Below are 16,302 nucleotides of genomic sequence, written 5' to 3'. Positions count from 1 at the left end.
TTTTGGTTAACCGTCGTCAATCTCACCATGAATAGCATGCGGCTACCTAGCTTAACACAGTGAAAAAGTAATGCCAGCTAAGCTAACACTGCTTAGCTAGCCCACGTTAGACGCCTCTATTAAGGCTGCCGCGGTCGCACTGAGTAAATTAATAACTCAATGTGGTGTTATTGTATAATATGACGTAAGTTTCTCTAACTAGGGCAACCTAATGACCACAATGTAAATGTCAAGTAGCTGAGTTAATCAGTGGTGGAGGTAAATAACTACAACTACTCACATTACTGTAATTCACTGTGGAGTACTTGTACTTTTGGGAGTATTTCTTAAGTCTGTTGCTACTGAGTAGGCCTACAATTTGAATTAATATCCAGACCTCTCAGCTACAAAATGCTACAGCCAGGTTAGCTGAAATGATGGCGAAACACAAAATCAGCTCTTCGGGTTTGTCTATAGCGGCTTCAATTTTGTACAAACAGGACAAACCAGCCAGGGTGTGCATTTGTTACGTTTTGAAACCAGGAGCAGCAGCGACAACAGGAAATCAAACGCCAAACACATACGTTCAGGACAAACCCCTTCTTAGAGGTATTTCACTTATGTGCATGCAATCATTTCTGGAGAGTCAGGGAATACTGACATTTATGGGGCAAGGTAGCATCTTGCCATCTGTGAAAACCAATCATTTCACCGTATTGCTTTAACAAAACACAATATTCCGCCTTCACAACACCCGGAGAATAAAAAAAATAAAAAAAACTGAATGTTGTTGCCATCTCGAAATAAAAAAAGTAATAATCAGTAAGTAAACATCACCCCTGTATCCCCTCGTTCTCTGCCCTCCATCATGCAGTGTCCTCCTTATGCTGCCTCAATCAAGTACACAGTCACTCCTCTGCAAATGACTGTAAATCCCAGCCTGTGTGTTGCTCGGCCACCTGAGCCACAGCCGCCGTGCTCACACACACTTGTACACACGCACGACAAAGCTTTATCTGTAACCTTAACCTCACGAGTTCCTCAGAAATTAGGTTCTGCCTCATTCGGACCAGTTTTTTTGCTCTCCCGGCCAGACAAGGTCAGTGTTTATGCCAGAAAAGAGGACACAAATACAAGTATATACAGTTAGGTCGATTACTGCCGAGTTTCCACAGCCCAGGGAGCAGAAGGTCTCATCAGAATCTGTCACACTGAGAGGCTGCACATGAAAAAAACAAACACAAACATGGTGAAGTGGACGACTGCAGCACAGTAGTCTGGGAGCTCAGCTGCCGTCATCCTGCCGACAGCCTCTGAATAGAAGCAGGACACTGACCGACAGAGAGCTCATATCTTTCCACACAGGCTTTATGTTACTGGACTTTCCTAGTGGATAAGAGCGTGTTATTTTAACTTAAACATGGCCGGGGGAATAAGTCTAAATGGAGGCCTTGGAAGCCTCAAAGCCATGAAAATAGAACATTTCAAAGGCTTGCGTAAACACTGGAAATCCACCTTTATGACAGATATTTAACTTTCTTGCCAGTTTTCCAAACCCAAACTTTTTTTCCCCCTGTCTTCTCTTCTTTCTCCCATTTACCGCAAACTCTAAAACTTAATGTGTGAACAGTGTGTTTACTTCAAGGTTTGTTTACGTGCCTTTGGCTCAGCAAACAGGACACAGAGAATTAAAAGGAGGGAATGACTTGCAATAAAGTCCCACCGCTGGACGCGAACCTGGCATGTTGGAGTTCACGGTGAGCACATCCACTGTCCACCTCCTTTCATTTTAAAAACTATTTTATGTGACAATAAACTCCAGATTTGCAGCAATTCAGGTACTCACTAAATACCCATAAACCACATAACTAATTACGTTAAGTGACTCTAAAAAAGAAAAGTTCCCTGCTTTATATGTGAGTTACTTTTCAAAGAAAGCTCCCATTAAGTGCTTTATTTAAAGGACCCAACATCAAATGGAATCAAAAATAACACGGTGTTTCTGGGTGCACCTGTGAAATCTTTTCATTACAGCCTCCGGCCTTTAAACTGAACGGCTGAAAAAAGTCTGTGACATAAGAAGAGCGACAACATTCAACAGATTAGAGAGTCACACATTCAGCATTTTCTTTGAGAGCTTGAAGCTTGTCAGGTCTTCAGATAGCGGTCACTTTTATAGAGCGACCGACTGACATTTCATCCCTTTCTGAATGAAAGTCATTCAAATCAAATCAGTGGGCCAAAGAAAGAGCGTATTAACCTGGACCCTAAAGAGGATCTTCACATATTTTTGTCTATCCTTTCCCTCAAAGTCCAACATTTTCAGCCTTTCCAAACTACTACTTTCCACTTGGGAACTATTGTGTGTTGCCATTATCAAATGTTGAGAAGAGTCAATGAAAGTCACAGTTTTTAACAGCCTTCCATTTGGTCACCAAGCACAAAAACAGCAGTCCATTACAGCCTCCGGTCTTTGAAAAACATGTTCAGGTCAAATCCAACGAGATTTCAACGTCACACATTCAGCTTTTCAGCTCTTCAGATACAGAGAGATATAAAGTGATAGACTGAGATTTTACACCCCTCCTGAATGAAAGTCATCCGAATCAGTGGACCAAAGAAAGAGTGTATTAACCCGGACCCTCAATAGGACAAAAGCAACATTTTCACTTTTCTCTCTATCTTTACCCTCAAAGTCCAAAATTCCAGCAAAGCCTTTTCCAAAGTCACAGGTTTTGCCAGCCTTTCATTGGGGCACTAAGTACAGGGAGGAGCAATGAACACTGCAGTCCACTGATTTGGGGGAAAAACTGCATTATTCCTCGCAGCCTGCAGCCTTCGACCAAACAAAGGTTGTCAAATGCCATGAAGGAAAAGCAAACATGCTGGATGTCCTCTATTGTTGCTCTTTGTTTACCACATACAGTTGTGTTCAAAATTATAGCAGTGTGTTTAAAAACGTGAATAAAGCACAAAATCCTTATAATAAGTTGTATTTCGATGCATTGGGAACACTGCACATTACAGTATATTCTAAATCCAAATTTCATGGGAATACTATATCCTAAAGATTTTTCAGTTTATACAATAAATATTTCAGTTAAAGAAAAATGCATACACTGCCATTATTTTGAACAGCCGATTATTCATTTTTCTTCATTTTCTGTAAAGTAGTTAAAAAATGTATACATTTTTCTTCATGTTTTGACTGTTTAAAAACACTGCTATTATTTTGAACACAACTGTACCAACACGAGAGAATAATTGGCCATATTTTGGTCCCTGCGTGGCCCTTCAACAATCATGGGTGTCTTCTGATTTGAGTCTGGTTCGATGTGCGTGAGCAGAACCCCCGCAATAACCAATGAGAGTTGACCAGGAAACCGATGTTAGGAAACACAAGCAAGGTCAAGGTGTATCATGGAAAAGAGAGGCTTGAGACCCACCCTCAAGACCCGCGGACACTGTCATTTCTAGTGATTCTAACTTAACTTTCAGACTTTCAGAGTGTGATTTACCTTGTTTTCTGTGGGTTCTATCTCAGGAGTCCTGGCCGTGGCGTCCAGATCAGTCACTCCTCTGTTGAGGTCTAACTCCTCCGCGGTCGGCGGCGGCAGCAGCGCCACCGCCACGTTCGCCTCCTCGGCGTCGATGTCCGTCTCCTCCGCGACAATCGCAGCCTTCTCCGCGCCCGCTATTTCCCGAGCTGAGCCGTGGAAAGTACACACACACACAGGTGGATAAGCACGCACGCCTACATGCACACATGTGGGCATGAGCATGTACACACGCACACATGGGTGGGACACACATAGACACACTCGGTTAAGAGACAGAGCGGATTGAATCACTTCTCAGTAAATGCACAAACATATACAGTATAACATACAGCAAATGCATCTATACAATGTTCTCCAGGGAGTTTCCGTTTTGTGATTTTAGATTTTGAACAGCTTTCTAATTGTGCTTGCTACATTGTTTTATGGGACACAGGTCTAAATGGGATTTAGAGTGTGCTTCAAATATACAGTAATTAACTATCAACTGTTTTGCCTTTGGATGAGACTCAGTGAAAGCAGACTGAGCAAAAAACCTTGGATGCTGCTTCTGTCGAGTTTCAGTCAAATGTGATTTTTGTCAAAGACAACGATCCACTCGACGTCTGCAAAAGCACCACGCGTCATATTATATCAACCAAACCTGCTGAAAATGCTACAGTCATTTTTGCATCTTCTTGCCATAAGGTCAACACTGGAAAAGTCTCATTTCTCACATAAAGGTCCCCAATGTTGATTTTTGCAAATGAAGTTTTAACATTTGCCTCAAGCATTCTGGACTGTGTTGAACAACATATGTTCACGAAGACACGGGGGAACGTGTGCAGTCTTATGAGAAACAAAAACAACAACTTTCTAGTACTTCTTTAAAACTGGAGTGGGACTCTCACTAATGTTACTGATAAAACCCGTGTGTGTTCTACTATTTCATGTCAAGAATATATATAAGAAATATCTGCGGTGAAAAAGACATGCTTGAGTATTTCATACACATTTTTGCGCGAGTTTGACAGCTCGTTATTAAATCGTGGTTTTTACATAATTGCTTCCGATGATGTCAACAAAGACATCTCCTGTGGTTACGCTGATTTTTTTTTTTTCCCTTGCCGATGTTGAGCCGTACTTCCTGTCATATTTGTGTCTTCAGCTGTTTCACTTCCTGCCCTCGTGAATCAACAAACACCTTATTGTATCGCACCAGCTTCAAAGTAGCCATTGCTTCTTTGTGCACTTGCTTTCTCCTCATTGTTTCTGTGTTTTGCTGCACTACACTAGTATGGCAGATACAATCTAGTATGAGGAGGTGCACATGTACTGCTAACGATTCTTTTCACGATTAATCGAGTAATCGCTTGGTCCATAAAAATGTCAGAAAACGATGTTCTCGAATGTCGAAATGATCGTGTGTTAATGGTTTCTTTGTTATCTGGAGCAAAGTTTAAATTCAACTGTCATGAAGGAGCTGGAGTATGACTACAAATAAGCTGAACCGCTTCTTAAATGTCAAACGTGCAGGGGAAACAACTCACAGTCGAATCATGTGAAACGTGAACAAGCGATAAAAGGGAGAAGAGTAAAAGGTGACATTTTATCCTTGATTATTAAAGAAAAGTTGAAAGTGCTTATTAACTTTCTGTCCGTTCCCTTTTTTTATCGACACTACTCTTCTTCTCCGTTTATTCTCCATTTATTTTTTGTTCTTTTTCATTCACGCTCAAAGTAACAAGCTCAAATGTTTAACTCCTTCAAGCGTGTTTGATTTGCCTTAGCAGTTATTTCTTTTTTATTAAACATTTCTTCCGTTAGCTCGCGCACTTGTGATGTGATCCGATATTAAATATGTATTTCAGAGCAATTTAATTTGGCCCTGATTTCTATGCGCTTTCATCCGTTCTCATCTCTTTCATGTGGTCTGTTCTCGTCTTTCTCCGCCTTCTCCTTTCACCTCATACCTTCACTCTCTATCCCACCTTCATCCCCGTCTGACTCTCTTTCCATCGATCCATTATATTACTTCTCCCTTCTGTGCGCAGTGAGAGCCCTTCTGCTCGTCCACTTTAATGCTATCACCAACAATGTGACACCCACACACTGTCGTCTCTTCCTCTTCCTCTACACCGCTGACATGTCTCCCTGTCCTCTTCCTTCCTCTACGACTTCAACTCTTTTCAAACCCTTACTCCCAATCACAGATTTCAGTTTTACAGTGTCAGTTAAGCAGACATGAGGGGAATCTTTCTATAGAGAGAGAGAGAGAGAGAGATGTGCATTCTACGACATACCAACATTGAGGAACTGTGCACATTTGAGCTACACCAGGGTTGTTTTCGTCAGATTAATCGATTATCAAAATAATCGTTCCTTGCAGCCCTAGTTTTCGGTATGAACCGGTACACTGCCGAGCACTAAATGATGCCATCCGGCAGACGCCATTAGTTGCAGTAAAATAACATTATAATATCCCATTGTTTTAAAGGTGACATCGAATGCTTGTATCACACAAGTTATGGAGGTCTACTTACATATATTAACTTGTTTTCATGGTTAAAAACCTCCTAATCGCTGCAAACGAGCCGATCAAAATATCTCCTCACTGACGCTCTCGTCAGCCGCGCTGTTTCAGACCAAAACCACACCCCCAGAACGTGGACTGTGTTGTGATTGGCCAGCCAACGAGAGCTTTCCTACTGTCCTGTGATTGGCCAAGTACCTGGAAGTGACGTAATAGATAGGCCAGCTCTCAGATACACAGCTCCCCCTCTGGCACGGTGGATGCTCTGCATCTCAGCAGCTACAACGAGAGTAGTTCTTCTTCTTCTGCGGTTGAATGTACGCTACCGTATGTGCCCGGACTAGTGCCTGCACCGGGAGGCGCTACGGTGGTGAGAGGAGTGGTGATTATTTCTGATGACGACATCAAATTACGGAAGTGCCGATCCGCTTCGCAGAGCCCAGGAAAACAATAAAACCCTATTTTCTCAGCAGTGGCTGAACTGTTTGTTCTGAAACTTTAGGGTTTCATAAACGAGGTAATGACGCAGATACACACACAAACGCAGGGTTAATTGGAGCTTCCGGTCTATGTTGGCGCAATCTCAGGGGGGCTCATCAGCATGTGAAAGCCGGCTCGTGTCTCTGAATAGCTGCATGGAGTTGCAGCGATAACGTGGCCCAGTGTGACACCTCCACGTCCCGGTCAGGAGGGTGACCGCTGGAACTACAGAGCGACTCTCGGAGCTGCTAAAACCCCACGTCCGTCCTCTCAGAGCCCACTCACAGGCCACGTGTCCCTGAGCTGCGGCTCATTCAGACACGTGGCGGCGGGTTAAAAGTAGCTCGGCCCACCAACGCTGTTGTCTTTCTGTGGGCTGACTCATCCGTGACATTCACTCCACCATCGCCCTCTCATGCTTGCCAACTTGGGCACAATGCAGACAGGAGTGAGTGTGTGCCTGTGTGTGTGTGTGGGGTTGCATACACAATACAATCTGTTGGTGCTTTGTCAAAACATATGGCTGGAGGAACTCTGTAGGTGTTAATGTGCTTTGTCTGTGGGATGTGTCAGCTGCGATGTGAGGTGTCTGCGGTGTTAGCCGGGTTTGCCTCAAATGAATAAATCCCCACCATGGCCTATTCTTTCTCTTTTTTTTCTTTTTTTTTTAAATTAATTAAATGCCCTAAAAATAAAAAAGTTGTTTATCTCGTCGGATAAGCTTTGCACTTCTGCAGAGGTAAAACCCTGCTCTCCCTGGAGCGGTCGTCGTCCTTCCTGACCCACTTGTGTACGAACATCATATCATTTAAAGCTGCGGTATGAAACTTTTGATGACGTCGCTATTCTGCCTCTGTTTGTTTCAGGTATTAAACTTTACACGTGTGCTTCTTTGTGTTTTCTATGGAAACCCATTTCTGCCAGAAAAAGAAAAAAGAGTAAAACTTAGATTGATAATAAAAATATCCTCAAAGTAATTTGAAATTATGAGCTAAAAAGTCAGAAATATGAGCTAAAAGGTCGACTATGAGCTAAAAAGTCGAAATTATGAGATAAAAAAAACGTTTTATTTTTTGTCCAATCCAATCCAACTTTACTTGTGAGGCACAGTGGATTAAAGTCCTGTACAGAATAATAAATAAAAGATGTAAAAGTAAATTGTGAATAAAGACATTAGTGTAAACGACTCACATAAATTGCTAAGGTGCATACGAGACACAAATCTTCCGGCGAGGGAGGCCGCACATTTAATAAGACAGCTGCTACTGTTGTCCTGCCAGCGTAGCTCAGCGGGTCATAACAGCTGATTTATCCCACAATTAGTTTATTTCACGGTAAAAGTGAGATGCCAAATTGTGTTTAAAGTGAAAATTTCACACTAAAGAATACATTTACTGTATCTTTTATTCATAAATACTATTATTAGTTTTTATATTGGCTGTGTGAACTCTGTCCAGGGTGTTTATTTTTGTTTTGTGTGAATAAAATTGCGACTGTTCCCGTGATTACATTTTGACGTGTAATGTGCAGGGGGAGTGAAATTAAAACTGTCGTCTGTGACATTTATTTACAAAAGCGTGTCAAATTAGCTCACACAATGCTGATTAAACTCACATATGTTACGTACAAAGACACAAGCGGAGGGTAATTACTCAGACTTCCTCATGTGGAGCTAGAACTTGTGCACCGAGGGTTAAGTTCGAGACGATCTGCCACACCGCCATATTCCGAGGTGAACTAATGTGGAATATTGCGCCACAAGTCGGCATCACCATAGAGCTGATGCTGTTTCTGTGACGGCAGAATTTCCAATAAAGGACAATCTTCAGCATACAAAGACATTTTTGGACAAGGCTATGCTTCCGACTTTGTGTCAGCAGTTTGAGGAAGAACATTTTCTATTTTAACTGTGCCCCAGTGCACAAAGCAAGGACTATAAAGACACAGTTTGAGTTTGGTGAGGAAGAAGTTGACTGGACACAAATTCCCATAAGAAACATTAAAAAATCTTGAGGACAGTCTTCCAAGAAGATATTAAAGTATTGTTACAGCGGGAGATATTTACACACAATGCAGTCCAGAAATAATGTGACGTCTGGTGTCTGTCTGTGCCTGTGTGTACCTGTGATGGAGGAGTCGTTGCCGCTCTTGTCGCCGTCCTCCTGTCCGTCTGCGCTCTGCTGCGTGTGATGCAGACTCAGCTTGTGACAAACCTCGAAGGCCTGGCCGACCGTCCGAACGATGCGCATGGCCTGACTCTAAAGAAGAGAAGGGAGGGACATAAATACAAAGTTACACCTCCGAAGAATCTGTGAACACATTTGTGCGTCCATGTGGCTCAGATGTGCCCTCAAGTTGTTTGTATTTTGATAAGAACGATAAAATCAGACAACACAAAAGATTTTTTTTTTTGTTGAAATTATGAGATGAAAAAGTCAAAATTATAAGATAAAAAGTCAGAATTATGAGATAAAAAGTGGAAATGAGATAAAAAGTTGAAATTATAAAATAAAAGTCGAAATTATGAAATAAAAGTCAAAATTATAAGATAAAAGTTGAAATTATGAGATAAAAAGTAATAATTATGAGAAGCAATTGCCCTACTGTGCAAATGCAATTATACTTTTTACTTTAAGCAGAGGGTCATGGACTCTTGCCTCTCCCTCTTTCTTCCCTCACTCTGACACACGGCAGGTCATGAGAAACAGCTTAGGTCTCTCTCTGTCTGCCCTCTCTTCTTGTCTGGCTTGTCATAGCAGAGAGGCGTGCAGGCAGAACAGATTCCTTTTTTTTAAAAGCGACGGTGCCTTGACTCCAACCAACATTCATCCTCAGCCGAATGAACACATGCAGCGTGTCCTGAAAGCCAGAGCGGCATCGAGACCCCAAACAAGCTAAAACAAACAAAATCCTTTCTCGTCCCCGTTATCAACTATGGGGCAAAAGTTGAATTTGGTCCCACAAAGTGACCTCACATTGAAAAAAACACCAAATAAATAACTTATTGAAATTGGTGTTTTATTACATTCAAACAAGACGCCCAGTTTTGGCAACATCTGAGGTCTGAGGATTTGGCTTCGGTACAAAGAGCCTTTTGGTTTGGTGTCAGAATAACTCTGAAAAGCAGTGAGGTCTGGCCTCAGTGTGTGTGTGTGTGTGTGTGTGTTCCCACAAAGTGATTTAATATTCTAATTATTTTTATGCTATAAAAATGCTGCTTCAGCTTCAGAAAACCGACGGCAACAAGTGCTGACAACACTGACTCAACTGCCTTTGTGTAATTGTGTTTTAAAACAACATTCGTTTTACTAGATTATGGTGAGGACACCCAGCAAGTGGAAAACAACCACCCAAGTCTGTATAGAAATACAGTACATAGATCTCAGATGAGCTTCACTGTGTTATTCCCTTTGGTAAAAGTGTAAAGATGGGTCAGGGTTAGAAGTACCTGTCCTTAACGTCGTCTTACTGCTACTTCTGCTGTCTTTGAATGACAGTGAACAAACTGTAGACTCTAATTAACATAATATAAGAGGGATGATCAATCAGGTACGCTTCCATAAAGTGGTATTTGAGTTCAGATATCATCCTCGAGAACACTTGTTTGGTGGTTGCAGGTTGCTCCAAAGTCATTTGTAGATGCCACTCAGAACTCTCGAGAACCCATTGTTATTTTTTCCCCCCAATTTCAATATTTCGGGAGACTTTAGTTTTGAAGGCTTCAAAGCTTTTGCAGTGAGTATAAAATATAAAGACAGAATGGGAAAAGAAGGAGGAGTATTTATGTCTGGTTATTAACTGGTATTATTAACCAATAGATACATCTAAAGGATTAACACCTGGTTTTAGGGTTAGGGTTAGAATTAGGCATTTAGATGGTTACGGTTAGGGTAAGGGGCTAAGGAATGCAGTATGTCTGAGTGTCCACTGTGTATTTGTTACCTATTTAGTATCTTTTTTGGTATAAGCATTACCATTGTCAGGACCAGTTGTCCTTATGGAGACCAAAACCTGGTCCTAATGAGGCAGAAACTTCAAACTGGTTAAGTCAGTGGTCAAGATTTGAACTGTGGCTGAAGTCCAAGTGACCGTGTGTCCACCGAGTGGAATATTTTACATATTTATTTTGCCTTTCTATTAGGAATGGTACCAAAATAACCGGTCACAACCATTGCATTCTTTGGTACCTTTCCTTTGGGGTACCAGAGTAAAATCAGGGTGGCTCCACCCACAACAGTCAGCCGATATGGGGCGACAGAACAATTTCACTCCCTTTGCGATTGGTGCTAATATCCCATAGTCGTCAAGGCAAACGTCCGCAGTCTTTTCCTCATACTAAGCTTGACGTCTTGTTGACACAAACAGCCACAAACCAACAGGAAACAAGGGCTCCTGTGTTAGGTGGCTCGCCGTTGTGAACACGTTAGGTTGTGAAAAATATGGCCAGTCAACCAGGAAGCGTGCCCCATGACAGTGAATTAAGAAGACCAATTTCAGCCTGAACCACCTTCAGCTTCCCATTTGTCCCTTTTGACACCTTTTTAATTCTCTGGAAATGGGTATAATATCCTGAAACAGCCAAGACAAATCCAACAGAGATAAGAAACTATCTCCAGTGGAAAAGAGACAAGGCTTCAGCTGACGTTTATATAATATATCTATATATATATATATATATATATATATATATATGTATATATAAAAAAAACACATGATATATTGTGTTATATAAAAAACACAATATATCAACCTTACAGAGTCAATACAAAAACACTGCCAGGAGTGTCTGTTTAGTTGGGATCTTTATGGGAAGCAGCAGGTGAAATCAATTTAAGGTTCAAACTGATTTAAAACTTGCTATGACATTGTTCAAAGACGGAAATGTACGGTTTGTCCTTGGAAAGGCATCAACTGCCTGCTGCTTATTCTCTTCAAACTCACTGTTCACATTCTCAACCACACTGTTCTCCTCTCCTCTGTCTTCTTCTCCTTCAACCGTGAATCACTCCCGTCTCGTCTTCTTTCCTCTGTGGACCCCTCCTATTCATGTTTATTCACTCCACGCTGGGCCTCAACCCGACAGCAAGCACATGTTGTTTTCCTTTGAAGACGTTTCCAGAGATTAGTCATACACGGGGATGAAAGCAGTGAACACACAGGAAAGCTCACATACTTTGACTGACTGGGAAAGTCCCCGTCCTAAAATCACATGGAACGGGCCAAAGTATAACTTATCAGTCAAAACAGAAAAGGTGAATCTATCCTCATCCACACGTCGATAAGACTTCTGTGGTGATAATCTTCCTCAGCTCACAGCTCAGATGTGGTGACATCACCTCTGTTTCACCCTATGTGAAGTGGCTTTTTTTACGATTTATTTCAATATCCTAATGACTCAGGGCTTTCCAAAGTCTCTCTCTCTCTCTCTGTGACCTTTCGGTGCCTGATGCTGCTCTTTTTTCCTTATCTCAACATCCTCAGGCGGTGGTGTGCTGTCTGTCTCAGAAGGCTGGTGGAAAACTAAAGAACACAGAACATTTTCAGTTGAAGCCCTGAGGCTCTGGAATGACGTGCCTGAGGAAATCAGGTCGGCTGACATTCTAGGGGGCGTCACAATGTCACGATCTCACGATCTCACGATCTCACGATCTCAACCTCCGAAAGCAAAGGATCGGGAATCTAATCGCATCGTGACCTTAAAATTGAAAATTGAGGATTTGCAGAATCGTGACACCTGTTATGTCCAACACACTGTTGTGCCATGTTTTACAGTGGACCTGGAGTTTCTCCTCTCCTCCTCCTTTACTCATTACCTGGCACCTGCTGCTGGACTTAAAAGCCCTACCTGCTCTGGAGAGGTTTTTTTTGGAGTGGAAATGTAACCTCAACTGTGCCGAGGCGAGGCGAGCCAGGACCATAGTGGAAAAGAGCCTGTAGCAACTGATAACGTAATAATTTATTTGTTAATTTATTAATAATTTGTTGAGCCAATAACGTAATAACTTTTTGCCAATAACGTAATAACTTAGGCAACATACTGCCCCGTCAAAGCGTCTGTATGGTCACAGAGTTGGATACACAGGGTACTATAATGGAACCCTAAGAGCGACATATAAATCCAAATTGATTCCTGAATGCTCCTTTAGGCCTCCTGTGGAGGGGGGTTTGAGGGTGGAGGGGTATCTATAAGGTCGGATATCTGTTGCAAGATGCAATATTAAGGCTAAGTGTGACACTTTCTCTCCAGAAATTGAAAATAAAATAAAGTGATACCTCAGTTATTACATTATTGGCTCAGTTATTACATTATCAAAGGATGTTTTTAATGCAAGGCCAATAACGTAATAACCAGCCAATAACGTAATAAGTTATTACATTATTGGCAAAAAGTTATTACGTTATTGGCTCAACAACTTTATTACATTATTGGCAATTTATTACGTTATTGGTTTTATTACATTTAAATGATTACGTTATTGGCCGTTATTACATTATTGGCCGTTATTACGTTATCGGTTGCTACAGAGCCATTCGTAATCTGGGTTTTGAAGATTATCACCATTACTGCTTCTTATATTTCCAGTGCCATTTGTCTGTCTATACCAGGATTAAAAGAAACTAAAGGGCAGATACAGGATTTTCATGAATTTTGCAAGAAATAATAAAAGAGATGGTTATGAAACCACAGGCATATGTACTTTGGCCAGGTACATTTTGATTTGAAAATTTGATAATGATCCAGATTTCAGAGCACTTTCTGTGCAGTTTAACTTTTATTATTTAGAAGTCTGCACATACATCCCTGGACAAATATTAATGGACTCCACAGAAAGAGTAGTACAGTTTAAACAAAGAGGTACCAGCTACATACAGTATGTCTGCAGGGTCGGTAGGTGGTGGTCATAATAACAGCCTATGTGATATTTCAGGCACAAACTTTGCGTGTTAATATGCTGCAGTGAACACAGTAGTCTTTAATTGTTGGTGCAGTAAGCAACAGAGAGATGTGAGTATCTGTGGGGGCACTGTGGACATTTTCAGTGGAGCATATCACCAGTGAAATCGAGGCTTGTGTTGTAATATGCTGCATTTATTTTAGTTAAAACTAAATACAGTGAAGCCAAGACAGCGAGTTAAAATGTGAGATCTTTTCCTCTCTGCGCCTGTAAAACTGTGCCAGCAGCGTTTTATAAGCGGCTATTGTTTTAGAGAGTCTTTCAGGATAAAATGTAGAACAATGTATCAGTGTAGTAGTTAAGCCTCATTGTCATAAAACTATGCACATGCTGCTCTGTATCCTAGTAATGAAGGAGGCTGGGACAATAAAGGGAGCGACTCAGACCCTTGAGGCAAATGTGTGATATTATTGGGCTATTTGAATAAAAGTTGACTCAATATTGTCCGTTATATTTTTTACTGTGACCATGATCTTCATTTTTATTTAACCACATATTAACTGGAGAGGTGGTTGATAAAAGTCTTTCCTCTTGATATTTATATTCAGCTGTGGATAGAAGTATTTGGTCACACCGGTTAAGTATTGAATACAGGTGTTTCTGTCAGGATTTGGGCTCCATGTGGGCCCCTCATCGCCAAAGAAGGACAATCTTAACGCTTCAGCATACCAAGCCATTTTGGACAATGCTACGCTTCCGAATTTGTGGCAGCAGTTTGAGGAAGGTCCTTTTCTATTCAATCCATCCATCCATTTTTCTACCACTTTACCTCGATAAGGGTCGCGGGGTCACAACCTGGACAGTTCGCCAGTCCATCACAGGGCCACACATAGACACAAACAACCATTCACTCTCACACTAACACCTACGGTCAATTTCGGGTGTCCAATTCACCTAATCCCCATATTGCATGTTTTTGGACTGTGGGAGGAAGCCGGAGAACCCGGAGAAAACCCACACACACGAGGAGAAGATGCAAACTCTATGCAGAAAGGCCCTTGCACCAACCGGGGTGCGAACCCAGGTCTATACTGCAAAAGGCAAGACCATGACAAAAGCAAGGGTGTTTGTTGTGGAAGAACTTGAGTGGTCCCACACAGAGCCCTGCATGATCGAGCACCTTTTGGATGAACTGGAACAGAGATCGTGGTGAGCCAGAACCTTCTCGTCCAACATCCGTGCCTGACATCATAAATGCTCCACAGAGTGAATGAATGGACACAAATTCACATAGAATCTTGAGGAAAGTCTTCCAAGAAGAGTGGCAACAGGGGACCAAATCCATATTAAAAACTTTTGTCCGGACAGTTTCCCCTGAACTCATTCTCCAAAAGATCTTCAATGATGGCAGCAAACATCTTAGAGATTTCTCTCTCAAATTCAAAGCCTGCACTCCCTGCTGGAAAGATGTGAAATGGTTCCTAAGTTGGACATGTGTCACTGCCTCTGTCTGCCTTCCTCTGAACGTCTCTTCCCATCATTTCTCTCCCTCTCTCTCCCTCCCTCTCCGTGAAGTCAGCTGAGTCAATGTTCCCTCTCTGTGTGTGTCTCACTCTCTCTCTCTCTCTCTCTGCTCTCCATACATCAAACTGCCAGTGAGCCGCTTCCCTGCAGCCGAGTTTTCTCTCTCAGTCGCTATGGGGATAATGGCCAGTCAAAAAGTGTGACGCCGATTGCATCCACAAAGGTTCAGGGGTGCCTTCGCTGTCTGCTTGGAAGTCTTGATGCAAGCAAAGAGATGGGACAAAGGGGAATATAATGCAATCTAGCAAAAGACAAAAAATTTAATCTGGGGTAAACAATGAGAGGATATGGTGAGGGATTTACTTCGTGATTGCTCTGCCTCTCTCTCCCCTGCTGATGAGCTCATTCATTTGTTCGCTCTCTCATTTCCTGTGTTTACACATTCACTGTACATCCCTCGACAACTCACACATTCATCACTCACACACGTTGCACACCGGGTATTTGTTTAATGTTCTTATTAACTGTCTGAGCTGCATCACTGACGCTGCAATACGGGTCCAGTGTGTATGAATTAGTGACATCTACTGGTGAGACGGCAGATTGTAACAAACAAAAGTGTGATGTTCTGGTGTTTGGTTGGAGTTAGGCACAGAGATTTTCCTGCGGCAGTGTTAGTTTTGTGCCTTCAGTGATTCCGTAGCTGGTTCTGACAACAGGAAGTCAGGGAGAGACAGACAGGCAGAAGGAACAGTAACGTTTTTTTCTTATTCGCAATATATGGCCAGAAAATGTTGGTCTGTGAGTATATTTGTGTTCAGTCTGTGTGCATTAAGAGAATGTTTTATTCATTTACAGAGAGAGATTACAGCCCAAAGTACGCTAGCATTGCAATGTAATCTCCCATATAAATTAGCATTAAGATAGCGGACTCGTTTCTATAAGGTTAAACATGCTATTTTTATGTTTGTATGTGAATGTAATGCAGTTAAAAATGATATGATGAGACGAATGACATCTATTTGTATGATTGTTTAGTTTTACAATGTTTCTCAAGTAAAGATATTGAAAGGAAACACTGGCTTCTTTCTTGGAAACTGTTCGCTATGTGTCGAGCTGATGTAGCACGCTAGGACAATGCTTCAGGTAACTATAGTGGCCTTAGCTTAGCTTAATAGGATTAACAAAGCAGAGATCAAGTGTCCAAGAGAAGTGTAGGTGAAAACTAAGAGACCAAAAATAAAATAAAAATAAGCAAGAATCAAAGGAAAGCCCTGTTTGCGTTTGTTGGTGCGAGTGCATGAAATAAGTGGAGTGAGTGAAAATCAGTTCAATGACGCCTCAGTGACTCTTC

The 16,302-nt window shown here is 41.7% G+C and overlaps 1 protein-coding gene across 2 annotated transcripts in view; it reads right to left on the bottom strand.

Moving 5' to 3' along the window:
- The window catches only part of LOC131465483 (carboxyl-terminal PDZ ligand of neuronal nitric oxide synthase protein-like), a 165,048-nt gene that overhangs the window by 53,580 nt on the left and 95,166 nt on the right, over positions 1–16,302 (bottom strand). Inside the window, exons 6-7 of one of the 2 annotated variants that reach the window (XM_058638195.1) lie at positions 8,651–8,786; positions 3,498–3,733 (exon numbers count right to left, since the gene is read on the bottom strand). In XM_058638195.1, coding sequence (XP_058494178.1) covers positions 3,498–3,733; positions 8,651–8,786 — 372 coding nt within the window. The remainder of the gene's footprint in view (positions 1–3,497; positions 3,734–8,650; positions 8,787–16,302) is intronic. The other variant, XM_058638197.1, reaches the window with a different exon arrangement.

The sequence above is a fragment of the Solea solea genome, chromosome 9 (assembly GCF_958295425.1).
Source record: "Solea solea chromosome 9, fSolSol10.1, whole genome shotgun sequence".
NCBI classification, from domain to species: Eukaryota; Metazoa; Chordata; class Actinopteri; order Pleuronectiformes; family Soleidae; genus Solea; species Solea solea.
Note: the sequence above shows the minus strand (reverse complement) of the source record. Positions and strands in the feature narration are given on the sequence as shown.